We start from the raw sequence: 16715 nt of genomic DNA, 5'->3' as shown, positions 1-16715 counted from the left end.
ACCTGAACATTTCTACAAAAACAGGCAACAACAATAATACTGATTCTTCTTCTTCTACTACTGCTGCTAATAGCACTACTGTACCAACTATAGCGGAATTACAGTAACTTGTACTTTGTAATGAGTTAGTCCCAACACTGCCCAGAACACTGAGCCATTTTTAAGAAATGCTTTAAGCCACATTCTGCTTTTATTTTGAAAGCAGTCTTTAGTTTGCCTCATCCTTCACTGTGAGCAGCTTGACGGTGGTGTTTCCCTCAGAGGTGTGACCACCAGACCTGGTCCCAGTCTCTCTCCTCTGCAAACAGCCGAGCATCCTGAGCTCTCTGCTGCTGCTGCAGCTCACCGGGACTTTAAACTACAACCTGGAGCTCAGTGACCTAAAATACACCACTGAAGAAGAGTTTGACTTTGACAGGTGTGAAGGTGTTTCTACAGCTGGTAGGTGACATACTTTGTTTACCTATCCTGTTTGGTTTTTGTAAATTCAGGAACATGTGCAACTTTTGAAGAGGATAAAATTATTCTTATTACCTATGCAAGGTGATAAGAATAATCTTGTCATCTTGTTTTTGATTTAAACAGTATTTTCCTCAAAATATGTAGATATCTTTTCAACTCCATACATCCTTATTTAGAGTAACTCACATCATTGTGATATTATATTAGTACATTTTAAATTGTAAACATGTAACTGTCTCTAAACAGCTGGTGTAAGGTTGAGTTTTAACTCCAAATAGTGTATCTGTGGATTTATATTCCATCATCTCTCTTTGTGTTTATTATTAAGTTTCATTTCTGAAAGACGAACAATTCTTAAAAAAGAAATGAAGGGGCTGTATTTGTGTCTTTAACTTGACATTAGACATTTGTATCTATGGAAAATAATTAACTATATATCATATCTGTGTGATGAATATATATTACCTATTAGAATAATAAAAGACAAAACTACAATTAATAATTGCAAAAAAAAGTTGTGATACATGGTATTAAAGTAAATTTTTTGGTACCACAAAGTATCAATAAATCAGTATAACTCACTATGGAGCACCACAGACTCTTATTTTTAATGTGATAATATTTTAGTAGATTTAAGAACTGATGTTGATGAAATATCTGCAGGAAGTCAATAAATCTATAAAACATGACTACAACAGGTCACCAACATATTATACATCGCTGTAAGACTCTTACAGGAAAATATTTCTTTCCATTTGGGAGGGGTGCTTAATATTCCTGCACTGTGTATATGTGACAAAACGGAAGTTTTCTCATAGGAGAAATGTGCCTCATGTAGAGAGTCATTAAAAAAAAGAGATGGACAGGTGAGGATCAAAGCTCTGTCACGGCCACACCTTCTATCATGTCTCACACTTTTCCAAGTCTCCTGCCTGAATGTTCACAGTGTTGAGACGTGATGGAAAGGCTGCTGTTTACATAGGGCCTGTTGTCGTCAGAGCTGCCATAATACAGGCTTCAAGGGGAACAGATCTGGTCTTATGGGCCCCGGTCTCTCTGGGAGTGGACCTTACCACCAGTTGAATGAGCTCAGTGTGGAGCTGGCCACCAGCACGGCTCACACACAACTCAGCTGCTAATGAACTGTCAGTTAGTTAGTTAGTGAAAACACCAAAGCTGTCCTAAAGAGACACGAGTTTTAAAAAAAAAAAGTGTTTATCCTGCTCTGACGGATGAAATTGTGTGTTGTTACCAGAAGATGCTGAGATCATTTGACATCACATACTCTAACATAAGGCTTAGAGGTTACGCAAGCTCTGTTTGCAAAGTAAAAGCCTGAACCCAGGTGCTTCCTACTTCCTACGCTGTAGGAGAGCTGCATCTCTAACTAACGAGACTAAGGTTGGGCGAATTGGCATATGTGGATGATGTCCACTGTGAAACATCACAATGTACGATGTACGATGATCGTGCAAGTTATTAACATTAAGATTCCCTTATATGTCCCACAATGGGGAAATTCAAGCATTTAACCCATCCTTTAGACACCATGCTTAAGAGCAGTGGGCAGCACATTTCTGGGCACCCGGGCTGCTGTGTGAGGGGGTTAGGTGCCTTGCTCAAGGGAACTTCAGTTCTTGACCTGTCAGTCGGGCTTGTAACCGGAGGGTGGCCAACCCTCCGGTTACAAGCCCGATTCCTTATATCTAGGCCACGGATTGCCAAATGATCCAAATTGATCATATCATATGGGCACAAAACCAACAACAGGGGCAACATCCAGCATCTTAAAAGTTTGAATAAGATTGTACAAATGATCTCCTACTTTAGATTCATTGATGTGACAGCTTAAGTGTCCATCTTCAGTTGAACTCACAATATCAGTCTGTGCCAATTAAATAAACCCAGCAAACACACACCCAGGTGTAGGAGTGGATGGTAGGCTTTTAAATCACAATCACCTCTGAACATAACGCCTTGGATATGAACAAATATACAAACTGGATTTTGGAAAAAAGTGTTAGTCTGTCCGTGTCGAAGGAGGGAGGAGCGGGAAGTGTTAGTCAGATGAAATAACGGCAAACATTTACTTCTGAAAGAACTGGAGCTCCTTGTTTTTCTGTGAGCAAAATAAGAGTGTCAGTTGTTAGAGAGTGTTGTAGTCACTCCACTGGCACGTGGGCATTCCAGCAATGTGTGGTTGTGGTTATTCCTTTGGGAAATGTAGTTGCTGTGTGTAGCTTTTGTGTAGGAAAACTGGAATCATGTCTGTTTGAGACTCTAAAGGTGAAGGTGTGGACTTCAAACAAGACAGAAAACTTTGACTTTTAAGCTAAATGACTCTCTTTGGATTTGAATGTGGTGACTTAAAAGATGTGACCCTCCCTCTGTGAGCACCGAAAGGAAGAATTTTGTCAGGACCAGAAGCGTATTTGTACAAACAGAGCGGACATTCAGGCCAGTGTTCAAACTGCAGCTCAGCATCATGTTTTTCCAGTGAATGGATGTAACTTCACAGGGGATTACCACATGTTTAGTGTGTTTATTGAAAGAAAGTGCTATATATTTGACAGTTGTCCAAGAATCCAATCCAAGGTCGAATAATTATTTTTAAAATATTCTTTTTTTTTTTTTTAAAGATTATTTTTTGGGCATTTTACATGCTTTATTGAAAGCGAGAGACAGATAGAAAGGGGGTGACAGAGGGGAGGACATGCAGCAATGGGAGCTCAGGCCGGATTCGAACCCGGCTCCACCGCAGCGAGGACTGTAGCCTCTATACATGGGGCGCCTGTGTAACCCACTATGCTACGGACCACCCCCATTTTTTAAATATTCTTATCATTACCGGAAATTACATTTTTAAACTGAGTACTTGGATGAAATTAGTATCTGGAACAGATAATGAGAACAAGTATGAGTATCATCTGCGTAAATAGCTTCACTATCTGTACTTCTGGTGAATGAATTAATGTATTCTGTAAATAGTTCTCTTACTCTTATGATGATCTTAAGCAGAATTCTGACTCTGTTCAGTATGTACTTTTGGATTAAGCCACACCTAGTTCTCATTTAAACCCAGCCCCATAATCTGTATCTGGATGCAGATACAGATTATGGGGTTATCCCAGGTACCTACTTGAGAAAATTATTTGCATTACATGTTTTTCCTTTTTTTTAAATTTCAGGTAAAACATGATAAGGTGGATTGTGTCGCTGTCTGTGTGTCTACATGTCATCTCAGCTGCATTTGATTACATTTATGAAGCACACTCCTTTATGGGTAAGAAAGCATATTTATGAGATTTGTTTTTTAAACATTTCTTAGATGGTTTTTCTCAAGTAAGACCAGATGTGGTCAGATCGTCAGTGGAGCTTAGTATGTGCTCATTTTTTCTGCCACAACCACGACCAGTCTTTGCATTTATCAGATCACTCTTTCTTATCTCTTCCACAGACCCAGAGGATGTGCTGAGTGTGAGCATCCCTCTGGAGGAACCACAGCATCCTCTACTGGGATCAACATTAGTACTACCGTGTTACTTTGAGGTGTGTAATTATGAGCTTTTACTGAATGCCAGTATGTTTATTCCATACATATATTAAGGATTAGCTGATGAAAAAACTCAAAACATCCATCAACTAAAGAAGAAGAGAAGGAGTTGGTGGAGACCACAAACAGTGCCAAAAGGAGAAATTATATTGGACTTACACTTATCAAGCAAAAACCCAAATCCAAATGAATACTAATGTTGCTCTGTGTCTGCTTGATGTGTATATAGTTCAGTTTGGGAACACATTAGGATTAGTTTGTGTGCTATTAAAGCTTTCAAAAATGTTAATTCTGCTCTGAGCACCCGTATAAGGTGTAATACTACATTTAATAAGCATAACATTTGGTGTGTTTATGTTAAATAAACCTAGCACAACAAATTGGTGGTGAATGGTGTTGTTGTTTTCCACGTAGGATCACACAGTCCCAGACCCAGGAGCTCCCATCATCGCTCCCCTCGCTCATCGCATAAAATGGAGCCTTGTCACCAAAGAAAAAGTCACAACTATCCTGGTGGCTTTGGAAGGACAGGTGCATATCAGTGAGACCTACCTGGACAGAGTTCATATGTTGGGATACCCCATGACTTCTACAGATGCCAGCATCAAGATATCTGAACTGTGTTCCACTGACACAGGAGTCTACCGCTGTGAGGTTCAGCATGGTATTGAGGGCAACCATGACATCGTCCATGTGCAGGTTCAAGGTATGAAAATGAGCTGTCGATACAACATATCTGAATATCAAGGAATTGGTTGCAGAAGTTTTGTAGGCATGCCCCTTTTGAAATAAACTAACATTACCCTTGAACTCACTGTGCAAATACAACTTAATGTATAAGACAGGTTCACATTGCTCCAAGTAATATTGAAACATTTGCTGCTATTCTGCCAGTAAGTGGAAGTGGCAGGGGATTATTCAGTTTTAATCATTTTTTTTGTATTATAAATTCTTAAGTACTCATTTATCTTTCTAGGTTTGGTGTTCCACTACCGTGCCATTATGGGACGCTACAGTTTAACTTTTGAAAAGGCAAAGGCAGCATGTGCCCAGAACAGTGCGGTCATGGCTTCACCTGAACAGCTTCAAGCGGCCTATGATGACGGATTTCACCAGTGTGACGCTGGCTGGCTCTCGGACCAAACAGTCAGGTTGGTTTGTCACATGATGGGCAACAACTCTCTACTGCCCCTGTTTAACTAACTGGATGGAACGACATTACACATTTATGGTTGTAACTTGAATCCCAAACATAAAAATGAAAATGTATGTGCTAATAAAACACATTGGACTGTATAAAAGTGTTCAAAAAGAAGCTCCAACATCTGAGAATCCATATTCAACAGCACAGTACTGACAGATGTATAGCCAGAGGACAAATAAACAAACAAAGAAGGATGCTGCCAAAAAGATAAGGTGGATTTTATAGTTTTAAGGTTACTATTTAGCAGCAGGTGTCAGTGTGTGCTTGAGGGCACCAGCAGGGAGAGTTGTCAAAATCCTGTTCAAATTTTGACATTGATGACTCAGGGTTATTTCCATTGAACCAAAGGTACCCGATCCACGATCCTCGTGTGAACTGCTATGGTGACAAGGAGATGCTGCCTGGAGTCAGGACATATGGAGTGAGAGACCTCAATGAGACTTATGATGTCTACTGCTTCACTGAGAGGATGACAGGTACACTGCGATGAACTCTGCAGGGTCTCTGCCTGTGATTATTGTTGTTATTCCATGATCTTTTGTGGTTTGGGTATTTCAAGTGATTTTTTTTTCTTTGACTTTAATGAATCTCTCTCATCTGATGCAGGCAGAGTTTTCTACACAGCTTCTGCAGAAAAATTCACCTTCGATGAGGCTGTGGTGGCATGCTCAAGACAGGGAGCTCAGTTGGCCACTACTGGTCAGCTCTACCTGGCCTGGCAGGGCGGGATGGACGTATGTAACGCTGGCTGGCTGGGAGACAGGAGCGTCCGATATCCCATCAACGTTCGTCGGCCGCAGTGTGGAGGGGGTCTGCTGGGGGTGCGAACTGTTTACCTCCACACAAACCAGACAGGATACCCAGTTCCTGAGTCTCGCTATGATGCCTTCTGCTATACAGGTAGGCCACCATTCAGAAATTCTTGCACCAAGATACTGACTACTGATGGGAGAAAGTTATACTTTCTGGTATCTGTAAGTGCAGTTTGACTCTGTTCAACAAATATATAGATAACAAGAGAAAAAACCCCACTTATGAACCAAAATAGCCACAGCTACAGCAAAGATTTCCCAACAATCCCTCTCCTTGATCACCTCCAGAGTCCCCTGATGAGGAAGGTTCAGGCATCATAGAAGAGGGAAGTGGCGTGCTGAGTGTTACTACTGTGACAAGGAGCCCAGAGGTGTTCTTCAGTAGGACGACCACAGAGAGCGAGGCGGTCGGAGAGGTGGAGACTCAGCAGCCTACCATTGTGGACTTCACCTACACAGAGAGCCCTACTGAGCTGCCACTGCCTCAGCCGCCTGTCACTGAGGTCATCATTGACGTGATAGTGCAAGCCACTGCCCGGCCCGACACAGGCAGGGAGCGCAGCAAAGGCTTTGTGATGTCTTCAAGTGGTTAGTGATACTGAACTGTTAATGCCTGTCATAACTGTAACGGCACACAGAAAGTCCAGAGTCCAAGTGTCCCGAAGTAAAAGGTCCTTTTTTTTTCTGTGCAGGTGTTGTCTTCCACTATCGCTCAGGATCTAGCCACTATGCCCTCACCTTTGTTGAGGCCCAGCTGGCCTGCCAGAGTGTCGGAGCTTCCATCGCCACACCAGAGCAGCTGCAGGCCGCATATGAGGCTGGATACCACCAGTGTGATGCGGGATGGTTGAAGGACCAGACTGTCAGGTAAATCTGAAGTGTATTTTCAAATCAGGTAGAGAGATTCCTGTCCCAAACACAATACGTCATCAGTATTGCTCTTTTTTAGGTATCCCATTGTTTTCCCTCGAGATAAGTGTGCTGGAGATCTGGGGGATCGACCTGGAGTCAGGTCATATGGTTTAAGGCCAGCAGATGAGACATATGATGTGTACTGCTACATTGATGGGCTCAAAGGTAAGAAAAAACACTGTTTAGTTTTAACTTTGTGTACAACTTTTCACCATCTTGACATCTTCTCCTCATCTTCTCCACAGGTGAAGTTTTCCATGTGGGGTCTGCTGAGGGTTTCACCTATGATGAGGCCGCTGCTAGCTGTCTAGAGCAGAATGCCGTCCTGGCCTCCACTGGAGAGCTATATGCAGCCTGGAAAATGGGTTATGACAACTGCCGTGCCGGCTGGTTAGTGGATCGCAGTGTCCGCTATCCAATCAACAACCCCCGCAATGAGTGTGGAGCTGGGAAAGTAGGAGTACACACTGTGAATGCTCACTCCAACCAGACAAGCTTCCCTGAACTTGATGCCAGATTTGACGCATACTGTTTCAGAGGTAACTGTTTAACTGTTATTTTACAAGCTCATTTTGGATTTTTATTTACATTATCAATTATTAATTAATTAATTGTTTCTGTTCATTGTTTAATTATTACAGTGGATATTCAACTTATTGCAAATGAAACCGGGCTGAACAGCACAGATATCGAGGAGGCCCTACTTAACCTGACATCAGTTGCTGATTTGTTGAGGCCTGGTTAGCTATCTTTAAATCATAAACAAATTAATTTCTTATTTGTGCAAATGTCCCTTTTATTTTTCAATGTCCCTCACTCTTTTTTTCTGTATTTCCCTTTAGCTGTTCCTTCCATTGTCACTCCCATCCCTGTGGAGACTTCAGGTTCTGGGTCAGGCTCAGCAGACTTTGGCTCAGGGTCTGGGGTAGATGGTGCCTCTGAAGACCTATCTGGTTCTGGAGACCTATCTGGTTCTGGTGACAAGGTCATCTCTGGTGATCTGTCTGGCTCTGGAGACCTGTCTGGTTCTGGAGACAGGGTCATTTCTGGAGATCTGTCCGGCTCTGGAGACCTATCTGGTTCTGGAGATAAATCTGGTTCTGGAGACTTGTCTGGTTCTGGAGACCTGGCCGGCAGTGCCAGTACTGAGCTGCCCAGTGGGGCATCAGGTTTCAGCAGTATAGATGCTTCTGGATCAGCTCTCAGTGGAGAAGGATCCGGCATCACTGTTGTTTTTTCGGGCATCGACAGCATTGTCTCTGGAGACGGCTCAGCTTCAGGAGGACTCCAAGAAGCCGGAGAGGGAAGCACAGGGATCATTATTTTCCCTTCTGAATCAGGCTCTGGGATTCTCAGTGGTAGCGGGGACCTGTCCGGATCTGGATTTGGTTTCGGCTCTGCAGAAAGTGGCTCTTCCATAGACAGCTCAGGACAGTTCTCTGGCATGTCATCTGGTTTCATAACTGGTCAGGACTTTTCTGGGTTCAGTGGTTTCCCATCAGGATCCTCCTCTGGAAGTGCTAGTGGACACTCAGGAGATCTTTCTGGAAGTGGAGATGCTCAGATCTTACTGATAGATGGTGAACTGATTGATGTGTCCATCCCTATTACCCACAAGGAGCATGAGCTTGGTGGAGGCCAAGTGGAGTTTAGTGGCTCTGGAGACATTTCAGGATCTGGGATTGTCAGTGGTGATCTCAGTGGCTCAGCCTCTGGAAGTGGCTCTGGATTCTTCTTCCCAGGTGTGACCTATTTTGGGTCAGGGTTCACTGACCTTACAGGGTCATCCTCTGGAGAGGAGGAGGCCTCTGGGTATCTACTCTACGGCTCTGGACAGGGAAGTGGTGGACATTTGTCTGGATTTGGAAGCTTGAGTTTCGTCTCTGGGTCTGGATCGGGAATATCTGGATCAGGAATGTCTGCATCCGAGTCCTCAACAAGCGGAGAAAAAGGCAGTGTTACATTTTTGACTGGGGATTTTTTGACAGAGGTATCCGGGGACTCTGCTCTGTCTATGGAGCTTGGACAGGGGTCATTGGAGTACAGCGGAGAAGGAAGCAGTAGTGGCAGTGGCTTCTACTCTGGAAGCGGAGACAACCTCTTGTCCACAGCTAGTGGCAGTGGAAGTGGAAGTGGAAGTAGAGCTTCCTCTGGAGATCTACCACAGTTGGTACTACCCTCTCCATCCAGTGAGTGGGCACCAACAGAGAACACCAAAGGACCCCAGGAGGCCCGTGGGGTTGAACTGTCAGAGTCCCCTGGTGATGTCTATGGAACTCCCCACCCTGTGCTTGCCCCTGCAGGACTGGCTGCTCCTCCCACTGCAGCTACACTCGCCTCTGAGCAGGCACCAGGTGTTGTTGAAGAATCAGATTCAAGGAAGGGTAGGTCAACCTATTCTTAAATTTTTCTGTCATTGGTTGTCAAATAATATATTTAGGGGGAATAGAAAGCAGTGTTTGATCAAACTTGAAATTTCTAATGCAGCATGTTGAAATAGTTTTTAAAGGGCCGTGAAACCCAAGGGTCGAAGAGAATTTCTATCTTGAATGAAAAGCTTCCACCAATTACCTGCATCTAGTCCACTCAATATGAAGAAAATCACAACAAAAACAGTGAAACAATCTTCCCTAAGTGGCAAGTGCCCAATAGCTTTGACTTCCCTATTATGGAATGTTTTGAAACACTGATTAAATGTAAATGTATCACAACATAGGAGTGTTTACAATCCTCTCACTTTCAGACCAGAGATACTAGTAGTTGATCCTTCATGAGCTTTAACATGATTGAAAAATCTTTTTTAGCAGAGAGGTCAACTCATCAACTTGGTCTCAGTGTAGAGTTATTTTTTTCATAGTACATCAGCAATCACTGCTGTGATGACATTAGTAAGCTAGATACATTTTAGAGCTGTGTTCAAGTGTTGGTACAAATGGAGGGAAGATGCATTCAGTCGTGTGCTGTGACACACCAGATGAAACTTGGAAGATTGATGAACATGATTCTCTCTTTTGAAAGTATAGCATATGTCATTCATGGAGGAAATTATGTTTGAATTATTTGGCCTGTTCTTCTAGGTGGCTCTAACCCATGTGAACCCAACCCCTGTGGTGCTGGGGCATGCACTGTTGAGGACGGGGTTGCTCATTGCCATGGTAAGTCATAAAAAGTTGCAAGGTGCCATTTTTTTGCTCTTTGTTTTACTGACGAGTACCGAATTCAATATTGTGCGATGATGTTTTGACTTCTCCAGTTGTGTTTCTCTGTGTCTTTGTTTTGAAGCACTTTGCATGTTTTATATTGTTGATCTGCATTCTGTTTATTAATCAGCTTGTCAGTTTTCAGATGCATATTTAACTGGTGATTATTATTAACATGATTATATCTATTGTTTGTGAATCAGTGTTATTAGACTTACTAAAGATCTTTTTTCTCTCCCTGCTGTTCTGTCCTGATGTGTTTTGCATTAATGTTTTGTGTTCCTTTAATTTCCTTATGTTAATTTTGTCTGTGTCTGGCTATGGGCCTCTGTGTTTGTGTGGCAGATTAAATGTTTGGATGCTTGTCAAATATGTATTAGCTCTGCTCTGAGGTTGCTCAGCCTCTGTGTCACACGTGTTATCACAAATGTCTTCAGCCTATATGTTGTTTTTGGTTTGCTGTGCCAGTACGCCGCCTTCGCTCTGCTTTATGCATGCTGAACCTGGGTCAACACATATGCTTTCTGACACCATGTCGGTGCTATCATCCTGCTGGAATGTGAATACTGATTTTCTGTTGCAACTAACCACAGATTCAAGCATTAACTTACTGCATATATTGCAATGATTAGTTATTCTCTTTGCAGAAATAAACACAGATTTGGTATGTATTTAAGTATATCTCATTAAAATTTAGTAACCAAAAGAGTTCAAATAATATGATGACTTAGTGTGCAGTAAGTCTAATCTGAATCAAAGGTTGTAGCAGCTACAGTATTGTTTACTAACTTGTCAGTCCTGAAGTGTGATAGTCTTTCTATCACAGCTTCACCTCCTTCACCTTGCTGGCCAACCTCCTCTCCCCACCCCATGCTGAAACAGTAGTGTCACCCGCCCCCTTTTTTGCAGAGGTAGATGTGTGCCATCCCAACCCCTGTACCAATGGAGCCACCTGTGTGGAGAGTGCAGACTCTTACAAATGCTTATGCCTGCCCAGCTACGGAGGGGAACGTTGTGAGATCGGTATGAGATCAGCTTCTGCTAATAATACTAACAACAGCCTCAAAAACAACTGAAGAAAGAGAGAGAGATGCTAAACATCACCAGTTGATGGCATCATAACTCAGTGGAGCTGTGCCTTGTGGCACAGCAGTCGGAGATGCACAACATGTTGCTGTGATGTTGCTGGTTTGCCATGGGACCTATACAGGCAAAAGGCCATAAGTAACAAAAGGGTCAGTTTGCCTAAATCACCCAAGAAGCAATTGTTCAGTGTTTTACTGCTCAAAACGCTGACATTTTCGGAAAACCTCTGAACTGGATTTTTCTTCCAATGCCGTTCTTAAGGGGTGTTAAGACAAAAAGTGGGAAAATATCTTTTTACGTATTTTGGGTAAACTGATCCTTTTCATAAAGTCATCAAGGTGGAACGATACAATGAATGAAGCCTTTGAATGTTACAGTTAAAATGGAAAAAAATCACAATTACATTACTGTTGGGCAGGGCTCTCCCAGCTGAACTGAAGCATTATGTTCTGTTTTCCATTCTGCACTGGGACGTTTGTTTCGTACGTCAGAATGGAAACACTGCCCATCGTCAGACTGGATGCTGGATGCCAGACCGCAGCTGAGGGCATCATAGTGGGAAAATGTGCTCATCACTGACTCACAAGACAAGTACTGAATATGTCAAACTAAAACACTACATGGGTTGTGAACAATATAAAGCACTTTATCTGCTGCTCAAACACTAATTCAGACAAACAGCAGAAAGAATGATAAGAATACAAAAGAGCTTCTCATCATCTGATGCTGTGCTTTAGTTTTCCAACCCATTTGTAGTTGTCTGAGTTATCAGAGTCTCGGAGTCCTAAAATATGTTACATACAAAACTATGCCAAATATATGAATGCATATTCAGGTTAAAGTGCATCAGAAGGTCATGCATTGAATGAACATTGACTCTTTGGTGTTGCGGCTGCAGATGAGCAGCAGTGTGAAGACGGTTGGACTAAGTTTCAGGGGAACTGCTACCTGCACTTCTCTGATAGAGAGGTATGGCTCGACGCAGAGCAGCGCTGCAGGGACCTGAACGCCCACCTGGTCAGCATCATCACCCCAGAGGAACAAGGCTTTGTTAACTGTGAGTGTTTAATACATATATGTGTGTTTGAGTATGTAATAATGGAGATCATGAAAAATAAAGTCTAAATAAACACTTTTTTTTCTCCCACAGCAAACGCACAGGACTACCAGTGGATTGGGCTGAATGACAAGACAGTAGAGAACGATTTCCGCTGGATAGATGGCACTCCACTGGTGAGTAAGGACATCTCAAACACAGGACAGAAAAAGTATTGTAGCTTATATTATGGTGTGTTGTGGTGGTTTACAACCTCTTAAAACAAAGTTTACTTGCAGCACTTGTCACAGTTTTATACAGTACAACCACAGGTGGTGGGAGAGATTTTTTTTCTCTCCCAGAAGGATACACAGCAAGGCATGGATCAGGTACTGAACAGGCATACCTAAGGGCCTAAGGAATCCAGGGGCCCCTAGTATTAATATTTTTTTGTTGTAAAGTCATATAAACAACTACAAAAAGATGTAAAATGACCACAAAGAAATGCAAATGACTACAAAAGAAAAGTTGTTTTGGTCTCTGAGCATCTTCAGAGTTATGGTTCTCCTGCAGAATGTTACTGAGGGAGAACACTAACTCTTTAAAAAAAATAAAAAATAAAAAATAAATGGCAAAAATATGTTTCTTGCTATCCTCTCCTGTTCAAATCAAATCAGGGTTCTCGAGAACCCCTTTGTTAGTCTTGACCCCCCAGGTTGGGCAACCCTGGTGGATTATATTGTAGAATAACATTATTTAGTAAGCTAAAGTTCTGACCCACTAGCATGTTTTCAATGGGTTTTTCATGGTGAATACAGCATGTAAAATCAGCCTTGCTGCCAGTATGTCTTGATGACAAACCACAAAAACATTAACAACCCCCCCACCCACATATATTAAAAACAAAAATGTGACTGACAGAAGAGACATAACTAAAAATGGTAATTATTACTTTTTGTTTACTTTACTCCTCATAGAAGCTACATTATTAAGCCCCTTATAATTTAACCCAATACAGACTATGCTTTAATAGTTCTATATTGACTTGCATTTAAGTGTCTACTAGATAAACAATGCTAGTTCATTTTTGGAGACATCTGTGCATTTAACTAAACACCTAAAGAAATAGAAATTGCTGTTTGCACTTGTGATAAGAGGTTTTCTGAGCCATGTGAAATGCAAATATCATGCAAAAACAAGCACGAAAAATAGCACCGTACCATCTGATCTGCATAAACACCACCTCAGCTGCTCCACTCCACCCACCGCAACACAAGCGGGTTTATATAAAGGCACACTTACCAAACAGGTGCAAGCAAAATAAGAAGTTGACTTCATTACCAGACGTTCCAATGGGAAACAGCACAGTGTTTAAAAAACATGGCTGTGTTGTTGGAAGCTTGTTCCTTCAGGTGCCAGTAAGATGATATAAGTGCATTTTGAGTAATAGAATGAAGGGTCAGAGGCCAAAACACTGCAAGATAGTTTAAAATCCTATAAGGCAGGATTTATCATCTCTGGAAAGTTATAGAAAAAATGTAACCAGGTTTAATCTGCTGGACAACCTCACATTATAAGCTGGAGTTGTGGCTCTTACCTTTTCTCTGTGTCTGGGTCTACCTTGTCAAAGTATGTTTTCACTTCCTTATCTTCTTCAGCAATACGTGAACTGGAAGCCAAATCAGCCAGACAATTACTTCAACTCTGGAGAAGATTGTGTGGTGATGATCTGGCATGAGAACGGGCAGTGGAACGACGTGCCATGCAACTACCACCTGCCGTTTACCTGCAAGAAAGGACCAGGTACCTTAGTTCAGACAGCACACCTGTAACCAAGGCTTTAAGCTGCATGTGTTAATTCATTTTTAAACACTAGGGGTAAAAAAAACATCAGTAACAGGAACATAGTACTAAATATTATCCCACTAAAAGTTGTTATGGCAAATGTGCAGGCATACTATTGCCTTACACATCCCACAAATACCTACTATATTCATTCATTATCCTTAACTGCTTATCCACACTCAGGTCGCGGGGGGGTGGAGCCGATCCTAGCTGACATTGGGCGAAAGGCAGGGTACACCAGGGTAGACGCATAGAAACAGACAATCACTCTCTTATTCAAATTTAGAGTCACCAATTAAACCTAAGTGCATGTTTTTGGACTGTGGGAGGAATAATCTACTATGTGTTTCATTTTAATCACCAACTAGTCCCTGACTTGTTCTGCTTTTTGGTGTTGAGGAGGTAGCTCATGGTGTGTTTATTAAAGCTTGTTAGCTAATCATTTCTCAATAGAGCTGCAGAGCTGCAAGATGATTCTCCATAATTTCAGCAGAACAATAGTCATGTTTCCATGCAGTTGACAAGCAATATACAAGCGAATCTGTGAAAAGAAAAGAGATATGTATGCAAAGCATAGTTTCGTCAGAACTTAGCCATACAGGCTACACATGGCTTTAATCTGCCAGGTTGGCCTTTTATGTCAGCTAGTATTGGCCATGTTTCATGTTGTCCAAGGATGAAGACATTAGTATGATAAATGGGATGATGTAGGTAGTGGAAACAGCTAATTGAAATAGATTCTGCTGTTTTCATACAGTGTTTTTAATGTGATATGTCAGAATGAGACAGTTTAGGAGGGACTCCTTTGACACAGAGCCATTAGATTCTATGTTCATATCAAATTTATTCATTCGTGTCGGTCTCTCAATGTACGAGACACATATAATGGACACATGGTTTGATAAGACGCCCTGTGTCCTCTGGTTCTGTCCTCAGTGTCCTGTGGTGCTCCACCGCTGGTGGAGAATGCTTTCATGTTTGGTAGCCTGAGGGGAGAATACCCTGTCAACTCCATCATCCGCTATCAGTGCAACCCAGGGTTCACACAGCGTCACCCTCCAGTGGTGCACTGCAAAGCAGACGGGCAGTGGGAGAATCCCCAAGTGCAATGTACTGACGGTGAGTGCAAACTACATGGATAGCCTGTTATTCACCTGGGACTAGTTTGTAGGAAAATAAATTCTCTGACAGGCATAGACAGGTGTGTTGTTTTTGAACAATAACTCACTCTTGTTTTGTTTCTCCCTCACCGCAGTGAAAGCCAGAAAAAGAATACAGCGGAGGAGCAGCAGGAATAGCAAAGAAATCGATATTACATTTTAGTGAAGATGGATTGAAGGGTTAAATTGCTGAAAGACTACATCATGGAAATGTGATTTTTGTTTGCTTTATCCTGTCCCTCATAATATATTTTAATTATATATAATAACTTTATTGCTCTGAGTTTATTTGCATTGTGTGGACTGTAATATATTTTGTTTGGTGAAATCATTGCTGAGATATTTTGTTCCATATGAGATTTATACAAGGCAGCATCTGTCTGGTTCACTGTTGTCTGCTGGAGATGGTTGGTGGATGTTGACAAATTTGGATTTTCTGTAAAACTGGTTTACTGGTGTGTACAACTTATATGTTTGTTTACCCAAATTACATAGCTTATTTTTATATCTGTCAGATGAAAAACCATAGCAGGGGAAGGATATTCCTTTAGAGATATTCCCGAAATACTGTCAAAGTTACAGGAAAATACCAGTGTTTTTAAAGTTCATATATATCATCTTGGTTCGCCTGCTGATTTCTGCACTCAGTCAGTTCCGTTAAAGGTATCATTTTTTCCTCCTTCAGAAGAAGCCTTTTGCCGACGTTCCTTCCTGTAATACAGGATGAAAAAAACTTCCAAAGCGCAAGACAATCCATTACAGGAAAACGTGGTAAAAACTAGATAATTTCAAATTGCCTAGAGGAACATTTTTAGGATTACTCAATGATTATATCCCACCTCTGACGTGGTGGTTTTAGTGGACATGATATCTGGTCAAAGTTAAGTCCTGAGATGAATGTAAATAAGAAGAACATTAAGTAGATAATATTGAGACTAGAGAAAAAGAAAATAAATCCAATGATATGCTGCAAAGCATCTTGTAAAGAACTGGTATAAAGCAGAGACTTTAGGTGAATACTACCCCTTTAATTTATTGATTAACACACTGACAGAGTGTAGAACCAGTGGTTGTTAGAATACAGCAGAATAAAATTCTACTTGCTCCATTTTTCATATTTAATCTGACCCCACAGTTTGCCATGTTGGCTGGTTTGAGTCTTTTGTTTTTTGTGTGTGTTTTAGTTCTCATCATCTTCCAGGGCACTCTGCAGTGCATAGTGTTTCTGTGGAGCAAGATTCAGTGTAATAAATCTGTTATCTATTTCATGTTTGGAACCTCAGAGGAAATAACCTCACTGTAAACATATCAGTATGAAAGTATGGCCTGTTTTTGTTATTTTGACTGCTTTCATTTGTGCACTTGTTTTGTGTCATTGATGCTGTATTTGGAGGCTGTGCCTCCTTCACACTGTCACCTGCTGCATGATAAACCAAAGACTGAGA

General features: G+C 41.7%; 1 protein-coding gene across 1 annotated transcript; it reads left to right on the top strand.

Moving 5' to 3' along the window:
- The first annotated feature begins 323 nt into the window (after window positions 1-323).
- Window positions 324-15433, top strand: LOC131989125 (aggrecan core protein-like). The gene is made up of 20 exons (XM_059354318.1): window positions 324-441; window positions 3651-3722; window positions 3912-4011; window positions 4430-4721; window positions 4992-5166; window positions 5568-5695; window positions 5826-6119; window positions 6320-6619; window positions 6724-6898; window positions 6981-7108; window positions 7189-7482; window positions 7786-8342; window positions 8415-9327; window positions 10021-10102; window positions 11141-11166; window positions 12128-12286; window positions 12380-12462; window positions 13924-14068; window positions 15047-15229; window positions 15366-15433. Exons 2-20 carry the CDS (start codon window positions 3658-3660, stop codon window positions 15431-15433), a joined length of 4167 nt encoding a protein of 1388 aa, XP_059210301.1. The 5' UTR covers window positions 324-441; window positions 3651-3657.
- Window positions 15434-16715: the final 1282 nt, after the last annotated feature.

This window comes from Centropristis striata, chromosome 2 (assembly GCF_030273125.1).
Source record: "Centropristis striata isolate RG_2023a ecotype Rhode Island chromosome 2, C.striata_1.0, whole genome shotgun sequence".
NCBI classification, from domain to species: domain Eukaryota; kingdom Metazoa; phylum Chordata; class Actinopteri; order Perciformes; family Serranidae; genus Centropristis; species Centropristis striata.
This window is presented reverse-complemented; position numbering and strand designations above follow the sequence as displayed.